Source organism: Python bivittatus, unplaced genomic scaffold (assembly GCF_059951505.1).
Source record: "Python bivittatus isolate LINGU-HERP-01145 unplaced genomic scaffold, Pbiv_v1 ctg000400_np1212, whole genome shotgun sequence".
Lineage (NCBI taxonomy): Eukaryota > Metazoa > Chordata > Lepidosauria > Squamata > Pythonidae > Python > Python bivittatus.
This window is the reverse complement of record NW_028277073.1, coordinates 1,465,202-1,490,781: the sequence shown is the minus strand read 5'-3', so window position 1 is coordinate 1,490,781 and position 25,580 is coordinate 1,465,202. Positions and strand designations below refer to the sequence as shown.

Below are 25,580 nucleotides of genomic sequence, written 5' to 3'. Positions count from 1 at the left end.
GAGCCTGGGAAAGAGGACGGCAGCTTGCAAACTATTACAAGTTTGGTCCACTGGCACATTCCATCAGGAAAATGGGACACCAGCTCCCTGGCAGTTAGCAAAAGAATCAAGAAACCCCCTGCCCTAATGAATTTAGAAATAAGCCAACTTTCTGTAATCTAACCCCCCTTTTCGCCTTCCAATCAATCTGAGAGAATCTAGCTTTCTTAGTTGTGGGCACTCAACAATTGCCTTTGAAAACTAATATAATTGTGCCATTGCCCACTGAAGAACTGCTTAATAATAGAGAATCTAAAGACTTGAAAGCAGAGGAAGGAAGCTTGTTTTCTGATGGGACCATACTTTCTTCTCCCTTTTCCTCAGCCAACTGAGGGCATAGGAAGGTGGCATAACTGTGATGCTGTGACACCATTTAGGAGACAAGATCACGGTGTCTACTACTAACCCTGATGATGCAAAAACGACCAAATGCACACCATGATGTTCTCATGCAAGCCCAACCTTGTATACTTGCGTCCTTATGTCAGAAGCAAGGACATAAGTCATAGGGTCACGATTTGCAGGATTTTTCAACATTTGCCCCTCTTCAGACACTCACAGAAAGAAGTGAGTCTTCAAGTCAATTTTTAAAAAATATTTGGAGTCAAAGCTCCTGGGCTACCTAAGGCCTCTTGCATTAGAATACAACATTTAAGTCAAGAAATATTGGTATGAAGAATTTAATAAAAGAAATAAAAGAAAAAGAAACCATATGTCCTCAACAAGATCTCTCTTATTTTCTTCTTTTCCCATTTGTAATCTATTTATCTGCTAATAACACAACAGACTACGTTCTGTTTGTCTAATTCCTGAATACTGAACTGCATGGTTTCCAATTTTTGCTAGCTGCACCCGTCCTCACAAAGTTCACAAAGCACACAGTAAGTTGTAACATACTACGGTACTGTTTAGTTTCTTGGACTCTTTTCAAGAGAGCGCATGAGATTTCATTGAGAGTCCTATCTAAAATTGCATTTACATTTCTACCAATCCAAAACTCCCCTGTTGTGAAGGACATATGAGATGATACACAAATTGAGTGAAAAAATGCACTGAATCAAGAGCATAAAAGAGTGCTTGTTTTTTTCTGGGACTATTAAGCAATACAAGCCATTCAAGATAATTTCTAAAGACACCTTATTTTATAAAAGCACTTATATTTCCATAAAATTCAGCCCCTCTGAATTTAAAGACTGCACTGTGTCAAAACCTGTTGAACACCTTTTCCATATGTCTGCTATGAAAACAACACCTCCAGTTCATGATGTAAGATAACATCTGGGATTTAATCCATTCAATTATATAACTATGAGATTGCCTACTGAGGGAGGCTGGCAGAACAAAAAAGCATGAAATACTTGACAGGAACTATTTATAACTTCAATTAAATTGTTGAATTAGATCTTTTCATCGTCCTGGTAAAGCTGCCAAGGTAGAGTTCCACCCAGAGCTGCTTCATCAAAACAAGGAGGGCTATTTCATTAGAGACCACTATCTCAGAAAGGTATCCTCCATTCTTCTCAGTTTATCTGTCTGTAACTTCAGAGAAGTTTGGCACTGCAGTATTTTTGGCCTGGAAAGATTAGTATTTTATCACTGTTCTATTTCAAATTGGAGAGATTTATTTCTCTGTTCTCTTCTACTGTAGCTCAAGACCCTGGCAATGATATGTAGGGATGATGGACACAAGGGAGATCCACATTTTTGTCATGTCTTCTTTATACATTTGCAAATTGTACTAAATCGTTTAAGCAAAACATAACTTTAGGTCAGCTGATTCTTTTAAGCTTTTTTTTTTTTAACCAAAAATGCCCAATTGACAACTATACTCCAATTACATCAACATGTTTTAGTTTTGAGAAGAAAAAAGTCACTTTTACAATCAGTGCCCCACCCCACCCTGGAGTTCCATTTGGATCTGTTTAACCAAAGATGTAATAAAATCAAAATCCTCTTATTCTTCTCTCCTTTTTATAGAGTTTTTGAGTTGAAAGAGGACATCTAGGCTATTGCCTCCAGGCTCCAATTCCACTGGAAAGCCCCCCATCCAATGACTCTCCAACCTCTCCCTGAACACATCCAGCGAAAGGAAGCCACCATCTTCACAGAAATGGGTTGCTCTTACCATCAAATAATAATAAAAAAAAAAAAACATGAACAGCAATCTGCCTTATGACAATTACTCTGTGTCCTTCCTATATTTGGGATCACGAAAAAACAACTTTTGGCTTTCTATGTGATACCCTTCAGGTACTTGAAAAGTGCCATCATACACCCCTCAGTTGTCTTTTCTTACAATTAAACATCTTCAGTTTGTGCAGGCTCTTCCTGTAAGACTTAATTAAGAAGAGTTAGATAGATTCATAACTAGTTGAATGACCACCTTCTGAGGTTACAGGTAGTCCTTGCTTAATGACTACAATTGGGACTGGAATTTAGGTTGCTAAGTGATGCAGTCCTTAAGTGAATCATAATGTGACTGGATCGAATTTTACCACCTTTTTTGTGACGGTCATTAATCACGTGTTTGTTAAGCAAATCACATGGTTCCCCACTGATTTTGCTTGCTGGAAGGTGGCTGGGAAGGTCACAAATGGCTATCACAAATGGGGGTCTGTGACAGTTGTAACTTCAGGCACCTGTTGTAAGTCACTTTTTTAGTGCCATTGTAACTTTGAACGGTTGCTAAATGAATGGTCGTTAAGCGAGGACTACCTGTACTCATAAATTGCTCCACATCAGCTTGGGAAATAAGTAGATAGGTAATCTTTATTATAGCACTGACCAGCAAATTAAACAATCAACTTCAGAAGCCACAGCACAGGAAATAAAATGTAAACTTTTTCTAGAAAGGACAATAAAAGAAGTAAAAATATTTCTAACACATCCACAGAAGGTCATATGACATTTACTACAGTACAGTAAGAATGGATAGCAGGATATTAAAAACAGAACCTAAGTGATAAAACTTAGATGCAAAACATTTTAAGAGTACAAATTCTACCTATTGAATATTAGACTATTAAGTGAATGCATAGAGACATGAGTTTGCCTGTATGTAAATATAAATGAGAAAAATCATATATAAAATAGAATATAACAGGCAAGATAAGAACCTAGGAGCAGCCTAAGAGACTTAAAAACAAAATAAAATTGTGCATGGATAAATTTTAAAAAACAAAAAGAAAGAAAGAATTTTCCTGCATAGGGCAATAGCAGCTGGGAGAAATGTTATGACTCTCCTGGCGGTGTTGGGGTTCTGCAAGGAACAAATGAAATTGTCCACAGGGCAAAAGAGACTTCTATGACAGGCAGAAGTAGGTGGATGTAAAAGGGGCATCGAAGGAGCACATGGGTTAGGATCTCAGATTCCTTCACAGCACAGGGATGAGTTCGATCTGCAGAAGGAATATTATGTCTTCCTTCTGGTAAAGCAGAGGGGACTAAAGAAAAAGCGCTGTGGTGTGATGGGCAGCTGATGTTGAATAAATAATTTGTTGGCATGAAGGTCTGATTCTATACTGCCAGTTATGGTGGTCTGACATGCCCTGCTCTTCCTGAAGAGTTTTGGCAAACACCCACTGCCGGATTACAACTCTGAGGCACACTGATGAAAGTCACTCTGGATCCCAGCTTTCCAAGAAAAGGGGAAATCATCAAAAAAATTAATGGCAGCCAGAGAATTACAGGAAAAGTGAAGCTTCAGCCAGAAATGGAACCAGCATAAATGGGCCCTAAAATCCAAGGATATCAATGCAGTTTCTAAGCAAAATGCTGCATTTGGAATGCAGCAGGGTATTCTGAGTAAGGAGAATAACTAATACTGAATGGGGTGTCACAGGAGTCTGTTCTGAGCCACGTGCTGTTTAACATTTTTATTAATGAACTGGGTGAAAGGGTTTGAGGGGATGATTACCAAATCTGCATGTGATATAAAATTAGGAGGAGCACCTTATCCCTTTGAAGAAACGTAAAATATTCAGAAAGATCTAGCTAAGGTTGAATGGACAGGATGAAATGTAACAGGGAGAAACGTAAAGTTCTGCACAAGTATAGCATGGAGGAGATCGGCATTGCGGTTGATCACCAGTTTAAGGTGAGCCAACAGTGTAATGTAGCTGCTAAAAAGGCAAACACTATGTGGGCACATTTTAACAGGAGAACTGAGTCAAGATGACAGGAAGACATTTTCCCACTATATTCTATGACCTAATACTACTGTTTCTCTCAACAAACCTACCCAAAGATCAAGAATGACAGGGTCAGAACTGAATATAATCTACAAAACCAAAATGACCCACCTAACCTGAACTTGCAAAGAACTTGGAATGGTAGCTGATTACAAACTGAATAAGAACCAGCATATGATATGGCGGCAACCCAAAAAAAAAAAAAAAAAAGGGTAAACACAATTTTCAACTGCATCAAAAATAGTAGTTTCCAAATCGTGAAAACCAGTCTCCCCCTACAAAATCACGGCAAGCGATCATTCCACTTTATTCTGCTTGATCAGCCTCCACCCTGAGTACCATGTCCAGTTCTGGGCACGGCACCAAGAAGATTTCAGAGAAACTGGCAAAGGCTCAAAAAAGGGCAACAGTAATTAATGATCAGGGAGCTAGAAAGTAAGCCCTGTAGAGAGATACCAAAGGAAATGGGAAGGTTTAGACCAGACAAGGGGAGAGGGACAGGGGGAACAGACCTGCTCAAATACCTGAAAGGAGATCTCCCAGTCTGTTCTCTGTTTATCAGAGGGAAGGCACAGAAGAATGGCAGATTCCAGATGAACGTTAGACTGACAGGGAATCGCTTATCCAGAGGGGAGAAGGCTCCCTTCCTTAGGTGGGGTCAAGTGGTAGCTAGACAGGCATTTGCTGGAGACACTTTAATCTGGGTCCTAAATTGACCAGAGAGTTGGAGTGGACTCAATGGCCAGTATGGCCCCTTCTCCCTCTATGATATTATGGAAGTTTTCTAGCAGATGAGAAAGACTTCCTGATATTTTAGACCAGAGGTTCCCAACCTGGGGTGCCCACACCCCCAGGGGGTGTGAGATGGAATTTCAGGGGGTGCGGCAATTTTATGCGCTGACTTAAAAGCTTTTTTTTTTTAAGTTCAAATTTATTCACCCGCATTAGAAATTATACTTCTTCATCTTCAAATGTGATATTACTTTGGTAGGGGGTGTGAACATTAATCAAACATTTTGTAGGGGTGTGGGGCATAGAAAAGGTTGGGAACCACTGTTTTTAACAAAAAGCACAGAGAGAAATACTCCTGCAATTTCTATATGTGCGGCCAGTTAAATATGTGGTAACCCAAGTTTAAGAGCAAGGACAGCTTTAGAGCCAAACTGATTGTGTTTTTTCGAGACAGGAGTGCTCCACTGATTTTGCTTATGCACGCTGACCTGGGAATAAGCAAACAATTGGCAAACGAAGTGGATAAAATGCAATCAAGTTTTCCTACTTTCTGAACTGTGTCTGTCAGTAGAACTAAGTGGGGAAATTCTCATTTCCTCCTGCAAAGGGAAGGGAAGAAGAAAAACTCCCACCATACAAGTAAAATTTAACTTTTCCTGAGAGGGAGACTTACTTCTGAGTAAGCTACATAATGCAACTCATGGCTTGGTTCCAGGTTATCTTCAGAACCGGCTGTTCCAAGTAAAATTTCCCTGTCTGGTGCTGCCCAATCAGAAGGACCTACTCTGCATTCCCGCCCCACTTATGCATTCACTTAGCTGAACTGACTGGGATGACTGTTCCTCAGTAAACACCCCAACCAAGCAGCAGTGACTTACTTTTTTTCCCCAAACGGCAGGGAGGCATCATGAGTTACGGTACAGAGTAGCTACAGGCAAGTATGTGGATCGGATCTGAACAGTTTCAAACTGGATTATGTGGATAGATTTAGGAGATACCCAAACTATCCATAAGGAGGAGGGGGGGGAGGGGAGGGGGGGGGAGGGGAGGAAGGGAGGAACAGTTTCTCAAATAAGAAGCAAACTGCATTTGGCAACACTGCTCTAGCACACATCTCCACACTAGGAAAGAACCAGATCTGGCAATCTGGTTGAGAAGCATAAATTAATTCTGGGAAAGAATTGTTTTTTGCAGGCTTGATAATGGACCATTTTGGCATACAAACAAAAAAAGTTAGATAAATAGACACAGATATCTCATAGATTTTGTTTTAATATATTTATTGTTAGAGGAACAATTTTAAATGCATCTACTGATTTTCACATGTATCATCAATGTTCATGGTTTTGCTCTCTGAACCCAGATGGAGCTCAGCCTGGGCCGCTATAATGTTCATCCACAACACAAAAACATATTTACACACGCAAATGTTATAAAATTATTAAAACTTCAGGACTATGAAAAGGAAATAGAACTAAGAAAAAAATGGGACAGCTATATAGAAAAGCCAGAATTAAGCAAAGAATATTTTTGCTTATCAAGAACTGCTAATCTTTTAAAGGTAATATGATAAGACAAGAAAGTGAAAAGGGGATGCACTTTCACACATGCAAGTACACACACATACACAAAGATGACAAGCTGCAAAGACAAAATCCACCACACACACAGGGGTAGGAAAAGGACTCAACTACGCAGAGGAGAATACAAACCCTGAGAGCAGGGGATGGACAGATGGACAGACATGCCCTGAAAAGGAAAGGAAGGAACAGGTGTATGCGGGGGGGGTGGGTGGGCGGGGGAGAGACAGACAGACACGGAGAGGAATGGAGAGGAGTCTCTATGTGTGCAGAGGTTGTTCCCAGCCCCAGACTGCCCACTTTGCTTGACTTCTGAACGAAAGCAGAATGAAAAAAAGTTATTCTCTACTTCTGCTTGCCAAGTTTTGGATTAAAGCCCTCAGTTAATTGGAGGGATTTCAAGTGGAATCAAAGTGGTCTCAACATGGAGATTCTCTGTATTGCAGAAAAAGTCTTGCTCGAGGTGAGCTCAACTCCTGGGACTCCATGGATAGGTCCAGGAAGTTTTCTTGGCATGATGTGGAAGTGGACTTCCACCTGTCTTTTTCCAGGAATTTTTTCCCACTTCCCTGTCTATTCTACAACCATGTAAGACCCTGGTGGTCTTCCATCTCAGTATCAACCAAATCTGGCCCTGCTTAGTTTTTACCAAATCAGCCAAGGTCAGGGAGGGACTACATCAAACGAAGGGAGCTTGCTCAAGGGTCCCTGATCCTGCAAGGTAGAAGAGGCAATGGGGACAGAGAAAGAGTCCACCTTCCATTTTCCCCTTGCAGCAGTGAGGAGTTCTATCTTCACTGCCAAGAAGGGGAAGACCATCCCTCTTCCCTCTGTAGCAAGGATGATGAAACCCCAATTCAGACATCGGCTCTTAAAGTGACCAAGAACAGCAGCAGCCAACCAGCTTGTAGGATGGCCACCAGCCAAGCCTCCAAAGTAGTCACCCCCAACTGAGAGGCCAGAACTGCTTCTCTCCCTCCCTGGGGAAAACAGCTTGGCCTGTCTAGGTCAACCTTTGGCCTGTCTCTTTGTGCCTGGAAGATATCACTTCTGCTTGTGCCCCAGAGACAGCCATTCACTCTTGGCCATGACTTCTGTTCTAGTCCAAGGCTGTTCCTTCCCTTGCTGTTTCAGCCAGAAAATAATATTCCTCAAAGGGCAGAAGGCAGTAGTAGTCCCCACCCCACTTTCTTCACTGGGGTGGTCCCCTAATCTTCATGTGGCACAGTGGAGTTATATGTCTGCAAAGAAGTTCCCGTCCACATTTGGATACCCAAGATGGAGGAGATGACTGCAAGAATTCCGAGGAGATAGCAGGACACCACCTCAAAACAGCTGCTTTGAAGGCAGAACAAGTCCCACAGTTGTTCCCAACTGCATTTCCAACAAGAATGCACCTCTCTGCCTTTGAAAAGGTTCAAAAATCAACTCTCTAAATTTCCTTTCCCCTACCTTTACAATCAGTTTAAAAACAGATTCCCCACCCCTACAAATTCCACCTCCTCTCACTTTTCAAACATATTTAACAGTGGATTTGCATCCTTTCTCTGCTGCAAAGGAAGGGGATGGGAGTTCTGACCCCACCAAGGGCCCCATTACTCTGGAAGAGCCTTCCCTCCATAAATCAGTAAGGATATTGCTTTATTCCCTTGCAGAGAAAAAAAAACTAGCTAAGATATACAGACTTACCAGCATTACTTCTGTCTTCCTCCCAAAGAAACCCTTCATGATGGCTCAAAATTTGCAACTCGTGCAGAATGCAACTGTCAGGTTAAGGGGATGGCAAAATGGGACCACACAACAGCACAACAGAAAGTGTTGCACTGATTGCTGGTGGACTACTAGGCATTAAGATGCTGACCTCTATCTGTAAAACTCTTAAGCAGGTTTGGAACCAGCCAAACCTGCCTACCAAGGTCTACTGGGGATGTTGCTTCTGTACCCTGCACTGGGCAGGGCAGGGCCTCCTCAGTGGCAGCACCCCAATATGGAGCTCTTCCCCAAGAGGACTCCTGCTGGCTTCCAGGGTGGCTTCTTTTAAAAATCTGAAGACAAGCTGCTCATCCTACCACTAGTCCACAACCAAACTATCTCCTATGTTTTAGATAGGAATTCTGCCTTATTCAGTATCAGTAGTTGAACGGTTGATTGCTTTAATTGTTCTTTTGCAATAAAGAACAGTACAAAAATACATAATTCTCCTATGAAATATGTTCTGCCAGAGAAAAGATAAATGACCAATCATTAGCTTGGGTCTACTTTCAGAATCGGTTTCCTAAAAGTCTTTCATAAAGACCTTCTCAGGACACCAATCCTTGTTTACTTTTTAACAGAACAAGTTATCTCCTGCCAGGCTGTCACTATCCTCCTAAAGGCTAGCTCAGGAAAGAGACTGTCCAAGGCCCATCGGGACAGTATCTGTTTGCCTCTGCAAAAGACTCCAGCAGAGAAGATCCCCTTAGTCTGGCAGCTCCGACAACCATCCATTCTTCTAACCCCTCCCCTCCAGATGTTTAGTTTGATCATGTACCAAGTGCTGAACTGCAGTTAATATCAGTACAAGCAGTCCTTATTTAGCAACCACAACTGGGACTGGCAACTCAAAGTGGTTAAGCGAAGTGGTCGCTGAGTGAAACCGCAACAGTGCTTATGATCTTACTTCAGCTTTCCTTTGCTTTACAGACCTGTGAAGGTCATAAATGCAAGGACTGTTCACAAAGTTACTTTTTCATCACCGTCGTAACTGTGAACGGTCAGTGTACAAGGCAGTCACTAAGCTAGGACTACCTGTATAAGAACAGAGAAAGAGATTCAGATTCCTTTGGGAGAAACAGATGCAAATGTCCATCTGTTCTCAGACTGTTTTAATACCTGGCCATGTCTTAGGGAAGCCTGTGCCCTCTGGGTACTTCAAAACTGTACCCTTACCAACACCCAGGAAACATGGCCTTGGTAGTGCTGGCTGTACCATCTGAGAGATGCAGTCTTAACACATGTGTATAAATGCATCTATCTCCAATATCAGGTTTGTAGCTGGCTGGAAGCATCATATTTTGCCCTCTCCTTTGTCAGCCAGAAGGCATAATCAGAAAATTGATGTTTTGAAATTTACTTTGTGGCGGAAATGTTCTTAATACTTGAGGAATTCCAAGAGGCTATGCTATTTTTTAACATGATTAGCTATGCTATCAAAAATGATTTTATTATCAAATATTTCAAATTATTATCAAATATTGCAGAGTCTACTGAAGATATTTCTAATCAAAGCTGGCAGTTAGATAGCAAAGACTTGACTATTTTACTTTATACTGTTGAGTACATTGGTAACAATCTTATTTTCCACTCTTAAAGACCAATTCCAGGAAGAAGAGACATCACCCAGTGCTGTCACAAACTATCTCGTATGCATCGCAGCAGAGGTAGCACAGAGGTAGAAGAAAAGCAATGTGCCAGCGACAGAAATGCACTGTCATGTAGATTGCAATATCACCAACAACAAAAAGCATTTCTCCTTCTCTCATCAAACACGGCACTTAATCTAGTCGTTATTAAGCATGCAGTTTGCCGCTACAGCCATAGTGACAGCGACGCTAGGCCAGAGGTGATTTTCTCCTTATCCTAGAACTACAGTAACAGCAATTTACTGTTAAATCCGTTTTCCAGACCGCAAGCGTGGGGAGATCCACAGCACCGGAACAGAAACGCGCAGCTTCTCTCTCGTCGGCCACGGGCTTCAATCCGCGCATCATGCTAGGCAACGCTTAGCCACGCCAACCAGTATCTTAGGCCAGGCAATCTGGTCTACGAGTCACGCGGGCTCTTTCCACACAACGTGCTAAGCCAAGGCCAAACCAACCACATCACGGCTTCTTGTGATGGAGGAATCCAGCCGTAGGTCTTTCGCCTTGTCCCGGGAATACACTGAATGCTATTTGTTTCTGCACGAACGCCTCTAGAGCCCGAGCTGCCCCATTTCTTGGCGCGGGCTCCACTGACCTCTCACCCGCCGGTGCCCCCGCAGCCCGCCTTCCCCCTCCCGACTGCCAGCCCGCGTTCCCCGGCAAGGGCTCCACAAAGGGCTCCTTCGGGCGGCCGGGGGCTTCTGCGCGGGAAGACGGGCCGCAGCAACTGCAGGCTGCGCGGGCAAGCCGCCCGGCGACCGGCCGCGGGAGGAGGCAGGCGCCCCGGTCACCCGTCTGCGCCAACGGCCCTGGCTCGCCCCCTCCCCGCCACGGCCCGGCAAGGGCGCAAGAGCCGACCTGAAAATGGACTCCATCCGCGTCCGCTCGGGCGGCCAGAGAGGGCTTGGCGGGGCCGGGAGGCGGCGAGCCCGGGCGACGCATACGCCTCCGGCAGGACCGCGGAGAAGCGAGCCGCCCAGCCCGCTGCTGGCGCGCTGCCCTTTGACCGACGCTCCGCTCCGCTCCGGGGACGAGCGGGTGCCGCAGCAGCCCAGCCCAGTCCAGCCCCACGCCCGACCCTCTTGGGGACCGCAGGCCGACTGGCCCCGCTCGGCCCGGATCCCAGCTCCGCCGCGAGCCGCCTTTACCTTGCCCGGGGGCGGCGGCGGCGCCTCCTCCTCCTCCCCGCGCTGGCCGCGCCTTGCAGGCCGAGAGCGCAGCCCGGCGGCGCCGAAACAAGGGCTGCGCGCTTGGGCCCCGGCGTCCAGCGGAGCCGGAATCTGCTGGCCGCCGCGCGAGCGCCAATGAGCGGCCTCGCCCGCGCCCGCGGGAAGAGGCGCCGGCGGAGCTCCGGCCGCGGCGGGAGCGCCGGAAAGGCGGCCCGCTTGCCTTTGTCTCTCGCGCAGCGGCAGGAAGCCGGGCATTGCCGGGGCCGGGGGCCTAAGCGACCCAGCAGCCTTCGGCGCCCGTACCCGGGGAGGCAGCCTCCCGAGTAACGGTGCGGCGGCTGGCAGCCTCCCTCCCCGGAGCGCTGCGGGTTGATCCGAGGCCGGCGCGCCGAACTCAGCCTGAGGGAGTCCTGCGGGGCCCCGCGCGCCGGACCCAGAACCAAGCGCGCAGGCTGAGCTCGCACGACGCGGGGCTGAGAAGCGGTTGGCTGGGCGGGTGCCGCGGGAACACAGCCATTCACTGCTAGGGGTGTAGTCCAGGCGCACACGCGCACACGCGCACACACCCTGGTTTGCACAGTTGAGAATGTGGCCCTTGATTTCCAGGGCAGGTCTCTGAAATTCCCCAGGGGTGTGAGATGTTCGTAAGCAACAACAACAACAACTGCAGTCCGCGCATTCGGGGTTAGCGTGTGAAGAAAGAACGTGGAAGAAAAATACCAGCGAAGCCCTCAGCCGATGAGATCTCCTGTAACGGTCCTCCAAATGGTTCTCGGTTGGTGCCCCGTGGCCCTGCTGAATCAGGCCATGTCTTCTGGTTGCGTTGAACAAACATCGCAAGGCCACCTAGTTTTGTTTGTTTATTTTGGGTTGAAAAATAAAAGGGAACGCCTATTAAGAACACCCACAATTTCCAATTGGCTCAGTTCTTGGACTGAAAAAATAAAGATACCTGGTTGATTTTTAAAGCCACTTTTGTTTTTCAAAGCAGTCCCTAGCCGAGGATTTTATTCGCCCTCGTGATCTTTCTTTCCTCACTGGGCAAACTGCCCTATCATTGCCAGTGGTTGCTGTTAATAACATATGTACAACAATCATGTCTTTCCACTCAATTTCCTTGGGAAAATTAATTCTAGAGTCGAGGCTGAAATGTCTTTACTGGTCTTAACTGTCTCTTTCCTGTTCTTTTTTTTTTCTTCCCCGTTCCAAAGAGCAAATATCTCCCTTCCTCTCCTCTTCCTCCAACGCTGCTTGTCGGCCTCTGGAGAAGTTGCCTGTGTGTCAATTGGCGCTAGCGCACGGGCGCCGGGAGCAGCAGCTTCAGCGGACCCTCTGGGCTCCTCCCACCACCGGCTAACCTCCAGCATGCGTCTACGCGCGCATGGGGGAGAGCAAGCCAAGTAGGGGCAGCGGGACAAGGCCGGGGACAGAGCTGGACTCAGCTATGTGGAGCCGCATTTCAGAACTAAGTGGATTTCCCATTCTGACTAGGACAGCGTTGAGCGTTGCTCAACCTCGGCCACTTTAAGATGCGTGGGCATCAAATTCCAGAATTCCCCAACTAGTGATCTGGGGATGTGAAGAATTCTGGGAGTTGAGGTCCACACAACTTAAAGTGGCTGAGGTTGAGCAACTCTGGTCAATCAGGTTTTGACCAAGTCACATGCACAGCCCTAGTTGAAAGGGGTGGGGGGCGGGAGTGGAGCATAATTCTCCTGAAAAAAATGAAATAAAATATTTCAGTAAGTGGCTATTCCTTTCAGAATCTCAGTATGGGTGCAGAAGTTGCAGAGTTTGGATCCTTGAGGGCATCTTAATGCCCAGTAGATTACTTTTCCTGGGCATTTCCTACCACACCCATCGCCCACTGTTGAGTCAAAAGCAATGAAACTCCAGATTATTGGCTGGAACTGGAGCAGTCCTGCTCAGCCACTCCTGTCATTAATCCCACTCTCCATGATGCTCTCATGCTGGATCTTTGATCTGTTGCCGCCTATGATCCCACACTGCTGGCAAAGGGGCTGGCTGGTGCTGACAGCTTTCTGGAATCCTATGGTTTTCTACTCCAGTAAGGCAAGGAGGAAGGGACATCCTCAGGAAGGGTCAAAAAAGTCAAGGTGGCTGCAACTGAATTATCAAAGACTCTTTTTTATGGGCGTCACAATCACACAGCTGCCATCTGAGATGTGCATAAAAGGCTGAAATACCCACGGCTATTGGCTCACAGAGAGAAATAAATATAAAAAATTCTAATGCAAATTCCATCCTACACCAGTTATCTATTTCTTCAGAACTAGTACCTGGCGCATCTGAACCGTTTCTGGCCTTCCCTTTTTCCTGGAAATTCTAAACTTTAATCTGAGGCTCTGAGGAACAATGTTAGTTCCTTTTTTTCTCAGCCTGAGGCTAGCAACTTCTGCCTTTAAGGCTTTAAAAGGACAAGACTCTTTTTCATCTCCCAAACAGAGGGAGAAACTGGGAGATATTATACTCAATGGAAAATGAAATGAAACTGCATTGAAATATAGCGTAGTTAGCTATTTATATGTATAATGAAAACTAGGGATCAGAATAAAAAGTTTGGATTCAAATGGGATTGATATTTAATGGGAGTGGACTAAGAGAAATCTATAGCATACTTCAGTTCTAAATGATTAGAAAATAGCCTATAGAAGTAAATATTCAGAGCTGATAAAAGGCACCAAAAGCCTTGCTGTGATAACAAGCAGATAGTATTAATCAGCAGAGCATCTCAGGACCAAATTCCTGAAGATGGGCGGGAAGGAGACGGCTGCCTTAGGAGAAAGAGTAAAACAGCCACCAGTTCCAGAGCTGGTGTAAGGAAAGCAAACGCTCAGGATGAGCAAAGGATGCTGCTCACAAGCTAGGCAATACAGACCAGTCAAATCCATCTGTAAGGACAGTATTTTGATTATTAGCAATAATTACTAGCAATTTAATTACTAGCAATTTAATTAACTAGGAACTATTAGAGATCAACAAGCTTTGTCAGATTAATCTTAATTCATATTCTGACTGGGTAGCTTTTTTGGTAGATTGTGGGAATACTGTGGTCATGTACAGTTTTAGCAAATATTTGAGAAACTACTACATGATAGTTACATTTGGGTTAGAAGACAAAACTGGAAAACCATATTCAAAGAACACTGGAGTTAGGCACTAAAAGACTTGATCCTGGGACTCCACATGTTTATTACTAATTTAGATGAGAAGGTAGAGAGGTACCTTCTCACATTTGCAGATGACACAAAATTGTACAGGAAGCTAATACAGAAAAGAGAAATAAAATTCAGCCCAAAGAACTAGGCTGAAAACAGACCCATTTAATTAATTAATTAATTAATTAATTAATTAATGTTTTGTTGTCACCGGGGGTGGAGTGGGTTTTATATTGGGAGTTTTTTTCTTGTAAGCCACCCGGAGTCACCGTGAGTTGGGTGGTCATAAAAATTGTTTAAATAAATAAATAAATAAACAAATAAATAAATTCAACAGAAGCAAATATGAAGTAGGTAAAAGCAATCAATTGCAGATGAGATATACCTTTTTTTTGGTAATAGCATTTGTGAAGAATCACTTGAAGTGGTGGTTGATTACAAACTGAACATGAGTCAAGAGGGAATGCAGCTGCAAAAAAAAAAAAAGACAAAAATGGTAAATGCACTTTGAGGCTGTATCACTAGAAATACACACCCAAAGCACAGTTCCGCTTTATTCTGCAGTGGTCAGACCCTGCCTCAAAGAATCACACCGAGGATTACCCATTGAGAAGGATCAGACAACTTAAAGCAGGCTGATGATGCTGTTTCCTTTCAGCAGAAAAAGATGAAAAGAACAGGATGGAGATTCAGTAAAGGAAAGAACATCCCTGTGGGGTCAAAAACAGTCAAGATGGTGGTCACCACCATCTGATCAACCCCCTACAAACACCTTAAAAAGGACAGGGCTGTGATTGGACTGGCTGCCATCTTGACTTTTTTGACCACCTGCAGACACCTTTGTTGGAAGAGAAGAAAGTGGGGGAGGGAGGAACAAAACTGGAAGGAGATGGAGAAAGGAGAAGAGGATAGGGAAAGAAGGGTCGCCTTGTGCATCTTCAAAGGCATCCGATCCAGTAATGTCTGCTGCCTTTTGTACCCCACTCCTGTCCCCTCCCTTAAGAAGGTGCCTTCTGTTTTCAGTTCATGGAAGAGGATCCTTTCCTTCCCATTCACAGGTATTCCTTGATCATTTACTGATGTCTTCCTAAAGGGAAGGATGATATGAAACCAAGGGACTGGTACTTGTGCCAATAATATGTTTGTACATGAATCAGAAGAATCTATTTAACTGGTCGGTTTAATTGAAGCAGTTAAGGAGACCTCTCCTGACCTGTTAAATACAGTAGATCCTTCTGAATGAAAACTCATGAATGACAAGTATTTTCATTGGCAAATTGAAAAAAAATGAGCTCATATGAAACACTTTTTTCCCTAAACAAATGCTTCTCTCATTTAAACTAATGCATGGTCATTCACATAATGTACAATCCATTATTGTAACATAAAACAGAATATTTCATGGCTATATGAAACATCAGTTGCTTGTTACCATTCATTCCTGAAAGTATTGCTATAATCTATATGCAAGAACGAAAGAAAGACCAAGTCTTTTCTGGCAGATCTTAAAACAATTTTTTGCAAAAACCTCGTTAACAACAGGCACACATACTCAAAAACCACATTCTATAACCAGAAAGGATCTCTCATTTTAAAAAGCTGAGAAAACTTCTCTTAAAACACATAACATTCTATAACATAATCTCAAGTGTGTGTAGGCCTTACTTATATTCAATTGTTTACGACCTTTAAAATAGAGAAGGAACTGGTTTTGATGCCCTTTTCCATTAGGCATACTGAGCAGTAACTTCTCTTGGGGGGTGGGGAACCAAGCATTGTTTGTGACCTCCCCACCCATTTTGATTCTGTACATTCTTGTCTGCTTTTCAGTTGTTTCGCACTCTTTGTACTCCCCTGCTATAAATTAATTAATTTTAAAAAGTACATGTCCACCACTCCCTGAATGTCTCTGGGTGATTTATGAAGTATAGTAAAAGCATCATCAACTTTAATTATTTATGAATCAGTACATGCCCCAAACCACAAAAGCTAAAAAAACTGACATTAAAAGTCCTGTGAAAAGCCTTGTAACCATCACAAGTATCTTGAACTGAGCTTGGAAGATGCCTGGCAGCCAGTGAATCAACATGGGGTAAGGGGGAGTGGGATCAAGAAGATCCCACTCATCTCTGGCTGCCATTTCCCAGGCCAGCTGCAATTTCTGGACTGTCTTTAAGGCTGTTCCACAAAGAGCAGCTTGGAATAGTTCAGTCTTGAGACTATGAGTGTATGAAGCTGGGTCTCTTTCCTCCAGACAGGGGACTCTTCTGTTTTATCAGCTAAACTGGATAAAAGCACCAGTAATGTTAAGTAGTTGTCCAGTGTTAGCACTGAATCAAGGAATCTCCCAATCTGCCAAACCTTAAAGGGGAGTCCAACCAGAAGGGACATAACTCCTGAATCCTGAAATCTAGCTCCCCAGCTAAAAGCTCCCAGCTTCACTACTGATCCTTCCAGGACAGTTTCTAAGAAATGAGCAGAAATCTCTCAATATCACTTTCTGGCAGTGTCCAGGTAGATGGGATGGAACCACTGCAAAGCACTCCTATCACCCAGTTCTCTCCCAGCCTAAAAAAAAATGATTGGACTGAACATGCTGAAATCTGTAGATAATTTTATCAACTCTTTCCCATTATAGATCGGGGTGACCAAAGCCCTCTCCATGCCAAATTGGGATGTAAACACAGCTTGAAAGGGAGCAAGTCAATCTTTTCCACGTACAAGTTACTAGAGCTGCAATACCCCCAACCAACATGGAATACTTTGGGATCATTTTCTTTATTTTTATCCACTTTCTTCAATCCTTCTACAACACTCTCTTCCCTCCCTTTTAATCTTGCTCAAATCTATCTGTATCATGCTGTGTTCCTTCAACCATATCCTTTGTGTTTCTTAGACTTCTTTTGATATTCTTTCTTCTGACATTTTTTAAAATTCAGTGATTATCAAGATTCCACAACAATCCTTTTAACGTGGTTGCTGCTCCCGCAAATCAGAATCTAAGGATTTGGCTTCTTTTATTATTAGGAATTAATTTGTCTGGTAGATGAAGTTTATTAAAGAAAATAACTGAATGTTTAAAAAACAACAACCATGAAGTGGTTGTTATGGGAGATTTAATTTGCTTTTTTGAAAATTTGAGACAGGCATTAGGGGATGTGCTAACTTGGATCAGCCAAACACAAACCATGGTTTTGGAAAGGTTGATTATAATAAACCAAATGAAATAGTAAGGAAGGTGCCATGGGAAGAAAACCTTAAATACAAAGCTGTTGTTGCTAGCTGGGATTTCTTGAAAAGGAATCCCTATGTGGACAATCAGAAGGAACTTAGGAGGTTCAGTCTGGAGAAGACTGAGGGAAGACATGGTATCAATGTTCATGTACATAAAAGGGTGCCACAGGGAAGATGGTCAGGAACTAAATTCCATTACCATAGAAATGAGGATCTAGAGTTCATTTAAATATAAGAAAAAACTTCCTATACAACAATGGAACAGTCTGCTTGTGGAACTTGCAGCTTCTCCTTTTTTTCCATTTTAAGAGGTGGTTGCCAATAGTTTTCAAGGAGGGTTTAATTTCCCTGCAATTTGCAGAGGCTGGATGATCCTTGAGGACCCTTGCAATTCCACAATTCTAGGATTCTTTTATATCTTTTTTTTTTTAATGAATAGCTATCAACTAAAAATAGAAGAACAAAAAATGGTTTCACTACATACTGTCTACGAATACAGGTTCCAGATACAGGATCTTACTTTCATATCCTGTATCAAACTTAGAAAATGGGTGTGGTTCTTTTAATTTTGAATTTTAAGCTTTGCTACTTGAAATTGCACTATTATAACACTGCAGCCTCTAAATTTGTCTTTTGCTTTCCTTTCCTGTTAATTAAAATCATATTTTAGCTTCCTTTTGAACTTTAATTGTTGTTCTAGGTATTCATCATCACCTTTTTATCTCAGTTGCAATTAAAAATAAAGCTGTAATTTTTTATGCGTCCACATCCACCTATATCCTGATTAACAAAATTAAATAAGAATTAAATGGAAGCACTATAGGACAAACAGCAAATGCCTAAACAGACCAACAAATCTATGAGGACAGCAATTATAAAATCTTCAAGGCAGTATTACTTCTATTTACCCCATATTCATAAACTTAATTAATTAAATATTTGTGTGACACAATAGGCAGAAAGGTGAAATAAGAATCCTCTTTAAAAATAAAAAAGTGCTATTTGGCCCACAAATTATATTGCCAGACAGCAAATCAATCCAAGCCATGCTTTTAATGTGTTATCATAAATGGTCTCCTTTTTTCTAGGAAAAGCTTACAATGAACCCAACAATTACAGATAAAACAAATAGTTAAAAAATTGTTGCCAAAAGCAACTTTATATCCCCAGTCCAGAAAACCCCGAGCTTCAAGAAGTCTCCCTCTCTAGCCATTGACTGTAAATCAGCTGAACGAAGGTCCTTAGTGGACGTTACCTGTACTGGATTGCCAAATTCTTCATGGGAGCAATTCTGCGAGGTAGCGTTCCCTTGCTGGAGCCCAGCCTGTTGTGGGTACTCTTCAATGGGAAGTTTATCCTTGCAAGGCCTCCTGGCTGCCGGGACTATTCCTCCAGCATTTCCGGTAGCGTGGGATGGTCATCACCTCCTGCTCCTTTCTCCCCCTGTATCCTCAGTCTCTTTCCAAGATGCTAAGCTTTGCTTTCCATTCTCCTGCTTCATTATCCAAATCGCACATCCCCTGCCCAGCTCAATACTCCACTTTTGTATTGCATAACTGAGTTTTTTCCATCTCTTGCTCCTTCTTTTGTTTAACAGTTTGTGTTTGGAACCAGAGGGCTGCCTTGGTGGAGCACTACGGAGCAGCAGCAACTATTTTCACTGCATTTACTATCTTAGGATTTTGTTTATTGTTCGCATACTTTGCCCACCCAAAATGTCCCATCAGTACCGTTGGCAGGAAGCCATGCATATTTCCCCAGTGAATTAAGGCATTCTTTTAACAAGGAATCCTGGCAGAATGGAATCAAAGGCAGATCTAAAATACTTTGCCTATCTCAAGCTTCCATTCAGAGCAGTGTGTTCCTAAACAAGCATCTCTCCTTGTTCTTGTTATTCTGTTGATGAGCCAATCACACATCTTAGCCAAAAACAACTTTTGTGGAAAACCTTCCTTCATACGACAGTGCAGTAAAACGGAAAACAGACTGAGCCTACACCTTTGAAAGGCTCGCAAGACAGTGGTTGGCCCCACATTTTCTAGCAGGGATGGCTGCATTCTCTGCTTCAGTCGAACCCCAAGGCTTGTACTTGAGCTGGCTGAGGTGGGGGAAAATCAGGTCAACCAAGGGAAGATAAGTAGAAATAACTGGGGAGGAAATTATAAGCCTAGAGGACAATTAAGAACAAAATAAATGTGGGGGGCAACCGTATCAGCCTTCAAAAATGCATATGTGGAATTGCTAATCCAAAAAACAAAACAAAACATGCAAATCAAATCAAACCTTTATTATGGTCTTTGGACCAGAAAGAATATGCAACTTTTCTTTGAAACTACCTGCTTTCCAGGCTTGGGAAATAGATGCCGAGGTCATTCTGATTTTTAACGATGGATTGAGGGGAGATAAAGAGACTCTTGACCAGTTAACCTTACTTCCATTCTGGGAAAAATGGTAGGAGCTTTTATTAAATATAAGCAATCAAAGATAGAATAATCAAGCATACAATCAAACATAGAAGGAGGGTTGTTTAGCTAATGTCAAGCTCTTGGCAGTCAAGTCAGCCAATAGCCAAGTTCTCATAGAGTCTTCTGTGATCAAATTTATTGAAAGAGAATGGGATTCAGCAACATTCACTTTACAACTCAATTTATCTTCCAGTTTTTTAGGGCAGAGACTTTTCTTCATAGATAATTGAGGAATTTGTATGTGGCTGTTGTTTTCCCAACTGTCTTCTGAATCTCTATCAGGCTGTAGAACAGATCATTACAGCTAATTAGATGATGAATTGCATTGTTTTTCTGGCTGAGCATCATGGATGCTTGCTTACCTCCTAAGCTTATGATCTGAGGGGCAGAGCAGGACTACTACTGCAGCTGATTACCGATCAAGTGATTAGCTAGTGGACAGAATGACATTCCTCAGCCAAAAGCTTAGTTGTAGCCAGCAGTCTTTGGAAAGAGGAGAGGCAATTGGGATTGTGAGCTGAGTGAGCAAACAGAAGGGCAAACTGGAACAGGGAAGATTTGAAAGGGAGCTAGGGAGATCCCAGACAAACTGAAGAAATGTAATAGTGCTGGAAGAAGGGCAGAAGATAGCAACCAGAATGCTTAGGAGAATGGAAATCTCTCTTTTAAGAAAAGGCTAGAATATTTGAGACTTTTAGCTTGGAAAAAAGGTAACTAAGAGGGAACATGTGTAAAACACATAAAATTATGCATGGTGTGGAGACAATGGACAGGGAGAAGTTTTTCTTCTCTCTCAAAATGTAGGACCAAGTGTCATCCAATGAAACTGATTGGAAGGAGCTTTAAAACAAGCAAAAGAAAATACACAGGCCATAATTTACATGTCAGATTTATTACCTCAAGACCCGGTGATGACCACTGACTTTGGATGGCTTTAAAAGGAGATTGGATCAATTCATGAAGGACAAATCTATCAAGGATAACTCACTGTTACCTCTGGGCTAAACAGCAGTTAAAGGGAAACGATGGTCGGAGAGGGGCATCTTTCCTCTTTCTTGCAAGTTTCTAGAGCTATTTGGTTGATCACTGCGAGAAACAAAATTTTACACTAAGATGGACCTTGACCTGATCTAGCAAGGCTATTCTTACATTCTTAGAAGAACAAGCCTTGCTGAAAAGTAATTAGCATGGCTTTTGCAAAGATAAGTCCTGTCTTAAAAGCTTTCTGGACTTTTTTGTAGATGCTAACATGCCTGCAGATGAGGTGATCTGACTTTGTATACTTGAAATTTCAACAGTCTTTGCCAAAGTCCCTCCCTGAAGGTTCTTGAACAAACTCAGGAGCTATGGAGTAAAAAGACAAGTGATTTTGTGGATTGGTAGATGGTTAAAATAGGTCTTATTTTGTTTCACATTGGAGAAATGTTCACAATAGGGTCCTTGGGAATCATACTACAGTACCAGCATTTTCACATCTTAACATTTCATGGGCTACTTGGAGCTAGAGTTTCCCAGGGCAGGAATATTCTGTATGTCAATAACCAATTGCCAGGAGAAGCACAAATAAGAGTTTCTGTTAAGTGATAGGAAAGGTGAGAGAAGGAAATGGACATGTGTTTATCGTATTTTTGTCTTAATGTATAGTACGTTTTCATATTGACCATGTACTGTTGAATGCTTCAGTCAAGACCAATCCATTAAGGGAGGGAGGCTGACAGGGATCTAGCTGAGCATATTGTGTGAACATAGGTAATATTTGCCCATATTTCTGCACAAAACAATAGGACTGATGCTAACTATTCCACGTACACACTGAATTCTGCACCAGGCCCAAGCCAATCATAGTGGCCAATGGCTACTAAGAAGCGTCTGGAAATAAATTAACAGTGACAAATAACTTCTTTATATGCATATCTGAAGAAAAACAATTACTTCCTGGAACAAACTAAACATTCCTAGAATATTCTTAGACCAAATTCCAATTTAGTGCTTTCATTTGGGGTAGTTCTTTAAGGTTTCTTCTTATCATTTGGTGCAACACAATATCCCGAGCTGCATTTTGGATTTTAATTACATTCTGCAGAAGGGGAACAGTGCCTTCATTTGAGGACTGGGAGAGCATGATCCTGCTTTTGATTAATGCTATCAAATTATCTTCTTTGAAAACAACATTTTTGGGGAATTTGATCACCACTGTCAATTTACACAAAATATTGCCAAAGTTTCTGCTGGTATGAAATTTGGGAACTGGGAATATGATTCTTTGCACAGAAATCCAGATTTCTTGAAGAACAAGCAAGCACCACTGAGTGTAACAGGACTGATAGTTTCCCTTTAAAGGCATTGAGAGTTGTAGATACAAAAAGCTAACTGATTTTCCTTCTTTGGTCATGTCCCTGCTGTGCTCAGTAAGGCCAAGCACTGAAAAACTAGGAAGTGTAGGAATAGTTCTACATCCACACTTACTAAGCAAGGATAAATAATTCCCAGGAAAATTACACTGTCATGTACAAAATGGATATGTATGTATGTATGTAAAACCTGTATTAGCCTTTTGTTCTAGGCAGCAGAAAAGGCTCACTAGGAGAGAAAGCACAAGTGAAAACATGTATTTGTAGTGAGGATGCTAGCAGGCAAGAAAAGCTTGATTTCTTCCAAAGAGAGTAATGGTTTTCTCATTATATTAAAAAAGACAAAATTATTTTCTCTTTAGTTTGGTAGCTTAAGGCATGAAACTTCGAATAACTACATCAGCTGGGATCACACAATATGTTAAACCAAAACTGAGTGAACTAATTCATAGCTTAGTACTATGCGTACCCCAACACCAATTCTCTTTGAGCACCCCACCTTATTTCACAATTTAGAATGTTTAAAATTGCAGAAAAAATATTTTTAAGTAATTGTCTGGCTTTCTCCCCTTTCCTTGGATTATTCGAGTGATACGTTGCTGGATCTTCATTCTAAATCTATTATATTTTGGCCTGGAGTTACTTTCCAGGACTTGGAATGTTGATGTGCAAAGCAATTTTATATTTAGCACATTTGAAATGTGGATTTGAAAACCAGTTGAAGCCCCTCTGCAACCTGTGCAGGGGCACCCCTAGAAGGGGTGAGTAGGGAAAGCTCTCCCCATAGAAAAGCTGCTCATCGTGGGCTTAGACCATTTGCTAGCCCACTATGGTTTCTGGTAAGAAAGGTATTAATTTTCTCAAACTCAAAGAGGGTTTGCTTCCAAAAGCTGGCATTCCTGAAAACCATAACATTCTCCCAGGCCTTGGGCTAGGGTGGCTGGGGGCCCTGCAGGATTGTGTGTAGATGTGGTTAGCCGGATCCACCATCAGTTTTGTTGTTTACTCTTTTATAATTATTATATTTGGTTTTTATTAAGTTTGTTTTACTGTTCCCTGCCCAGCTTTGGTTGGAGTCAGGCAGTGTTTAAATTGAATAGAGGAAATAAAATGAGAAACTTCAATTTGTCCGTTAAATTTCATTCTGTTACGTTCAACCTATTTCTCAAGTTATCAAGATAATTTTGAATTTTTGTTTAGGGTATTAGCTATCCCACCTAATTTTGTATCATGAATTTAATAAACATTCTCTCCAATTCTTCCCTCAATTTAATCATGAAAACATTGAAGAGCAGAGAGGCCATGACTGAGCCTTGATGAGGAACCGTTGATAAGCATTCTCTGAGTAAGATTTTTGAGACAGCTTGTTCATTTAATTATCATGCATTCAGCCCACACTTAACTAGCTTACTCATTTGCATGTCTGAGGTACTTTGTCAAACACTTTGTTGAAAATATATTTCATGTCTACAGTATTCTCAGAGACCATTAAGGAAATTGCTTGATTAAAAAAATGAGATTAATCTGACAAGATTTATTCTTGGCAAATCCATGCTGATTTCTGCTAATTACCATTTTATTTCCAATGTGCTTACTGATCAGTCTCTTTATAATCTCTGATAGAATCTTCCCAACTATTTGTGTCAGCCTGATTGGTCTGTAGTTTGCTGTATTTATTGTTCTTCTTTTCTTCAAAAGAAACAACATGTGCTCTTCTCTACCATCTTCACTAGTTCTCCAAGATCCTCACATGGGTTTGTCCAATCCATTGACTTGTTCTTTCAGTGCCTCAGGATACAGCAATCCATCTATTCCAGGTGATTTAAATTCATTCAAGAAGAGAGGCTCTGTCCATCTAAACTTTCAATCCTACCTCTTCATCTTGCTCTTCACATTATCCTAGTGCAGTGTTGTCAACCTTGCCAACTGTAAGATGTGTGGACTTTACTCCCAGAATTCCCCAACCAGCATCTTACATCCCAGAATTCCCCAACCAGCAAGTTGCCAAGATTGAAAAACACTGTTCTAGTGGAACATACAGATTTGTTGTTATGGTTGAAGAGGTTTGAAGCAAAATAGGAGTTAATTTTATTAGTATTTTGCTGCCTTCATTGAGCATCTGTTATTTGCTTTTTCTCCTTTTACTTTGAATATATGAAAAGAAACCTTTTTGGTTATTCTTAAAATCATTAGCATCTTTCCATAATTCTGAGCTTTTGCTTTCTTCTCACCAACTCTCCAATTCCAGGTACTTCTTCATATAAAATATTTCCATTTCTAGATCTTTTATAAGTTTTTTGTGTGGCCATGTTTCTTTTGCTGTGACAAAATAAAAATAATTATTCCTCTTTACTGTGTTGGTTAAATCCCACTTAAAATATTGCATATTCTGGATGTCACAGTTTTGGAAGAACATTTAAAATCTAGAGCACCTCCAGAGAACAGCAACCAAAACAGTAAGGCGTATGGAGGAGGAAATACTTAGGAGGAACAGTTGAAGGCAATGGCTGTTTAGCTTGGTAGAGAGAAGACTGTGGAGAAAAACGATAGCTGTCCCCAAATATCTGAAGGGTGTCGGGTAGAACACAGAACGAAAGTGTACAGAGTTGTTTTAGAAGTCCCTGAGCCCTTGGAGTCTTGAACATCCTTCTTAGATTTTCAAAGTCCACAGTGGTACAGTTGTAGCTACTCTTTTTAATGTCACTTCTCTCCAAATATATTAGCAAGAAGAAACAATTGTCAGTGGGCTTAGCAAATCTTAGAAATTATTCTAACATGTCCTTGTTCCTAGTAGACAGCACACTCATGAACTAGTGGTCGAGATATAGGGCAGAGTGCTTCCACTGCCCATTTCTGCTATAGGGCCTCCTTCATTGAGCTGATAAATCCTCATCCTTTCTTATCAGCTGAAGTATGGCCACTTGTTGCTTTGACTACTTCATGGACAGGTATAAACTTGCATGTTTCAACTCCCAGAAAGATTATTTCTCTTCAGGCAGGAAGAGAAATACGTCAGAAGCAGATACAACTAGATTTCTGCTCTTCTTAGAGCACACTAGCAGAAAGGCTTTTATTTCTTGTAGTTCTTTTCTTGTTCTTCGCAGCCTAGAATAAATTCTTGGTTTAGCTGGAAAATTTGCTAGGAATACCTGCTAATCTTCATCATTGAATCTTCCAGGCAAACTCCAATTAATTTTCTTCCTCCACTCATTCAGCAAGTCAGCTATTTTTGCCTGTCCT

General features: G+C 42.1%; 1 protein-coding gene and 1 long non-coding RNA gene across 23 annotated transcripts in view; one reads left to right on the top strand and one right to left on the bottom strand.

The window, feature by feature from the left end:
• LOC148215170 (uncharacterized) overlaps positions 1 to 10,179 on the top strand; it is a 29,191-nt gene extending 19,012 nt beyond the window's left edge. Inside the window, exon 3 of the long non-coding RNA XR_015796709.1 lies at positions 9,893 to 10,179. This is a non-coding gene — a long non-coding RNA (uncharacterized LOC148215170). The remainder of the gene's footprint in view (positions 1 to 9,892) is intronic.
• Positions 1 to 19,171, bottom strand: part of SORBS1 (sorbin and SH3 domain containing 1) — a 114,240-nt gene extending 95,069 nt beyond the window's left edge. For 4 of the 22 annotated variants that reach the window (XM_088144272.1, XM_088144289.1, XM_088144277.1 and 1 more), the window contains exon 1: positions 11,091 to 11,571. Coding sequence is in view for 3 of the 22 variants with exons in the window: in XM_088144278.1 (XP_088000404.1) it covers positions 18,780 to 18,805 (26 nt within the window). In the remaining 19 variants the exon portion in view is untranslated. Of the gene's footprint in view, positions 1 to 10,800; positions 11,059 to 11,090; positions 11,576 to 11,831; positions 11,956 to 14,675; positions 14,760 to 18,779 lie in introns of those variants that run through there. The other 18 variants (XM_088144281.1, XM_088144292.1, XM_088144293.1 and 15 more) reach the window with 11 other exon arrangements.
• Positions 19,172 to 25,580: the final 6,409 nt, after the last annotated feature.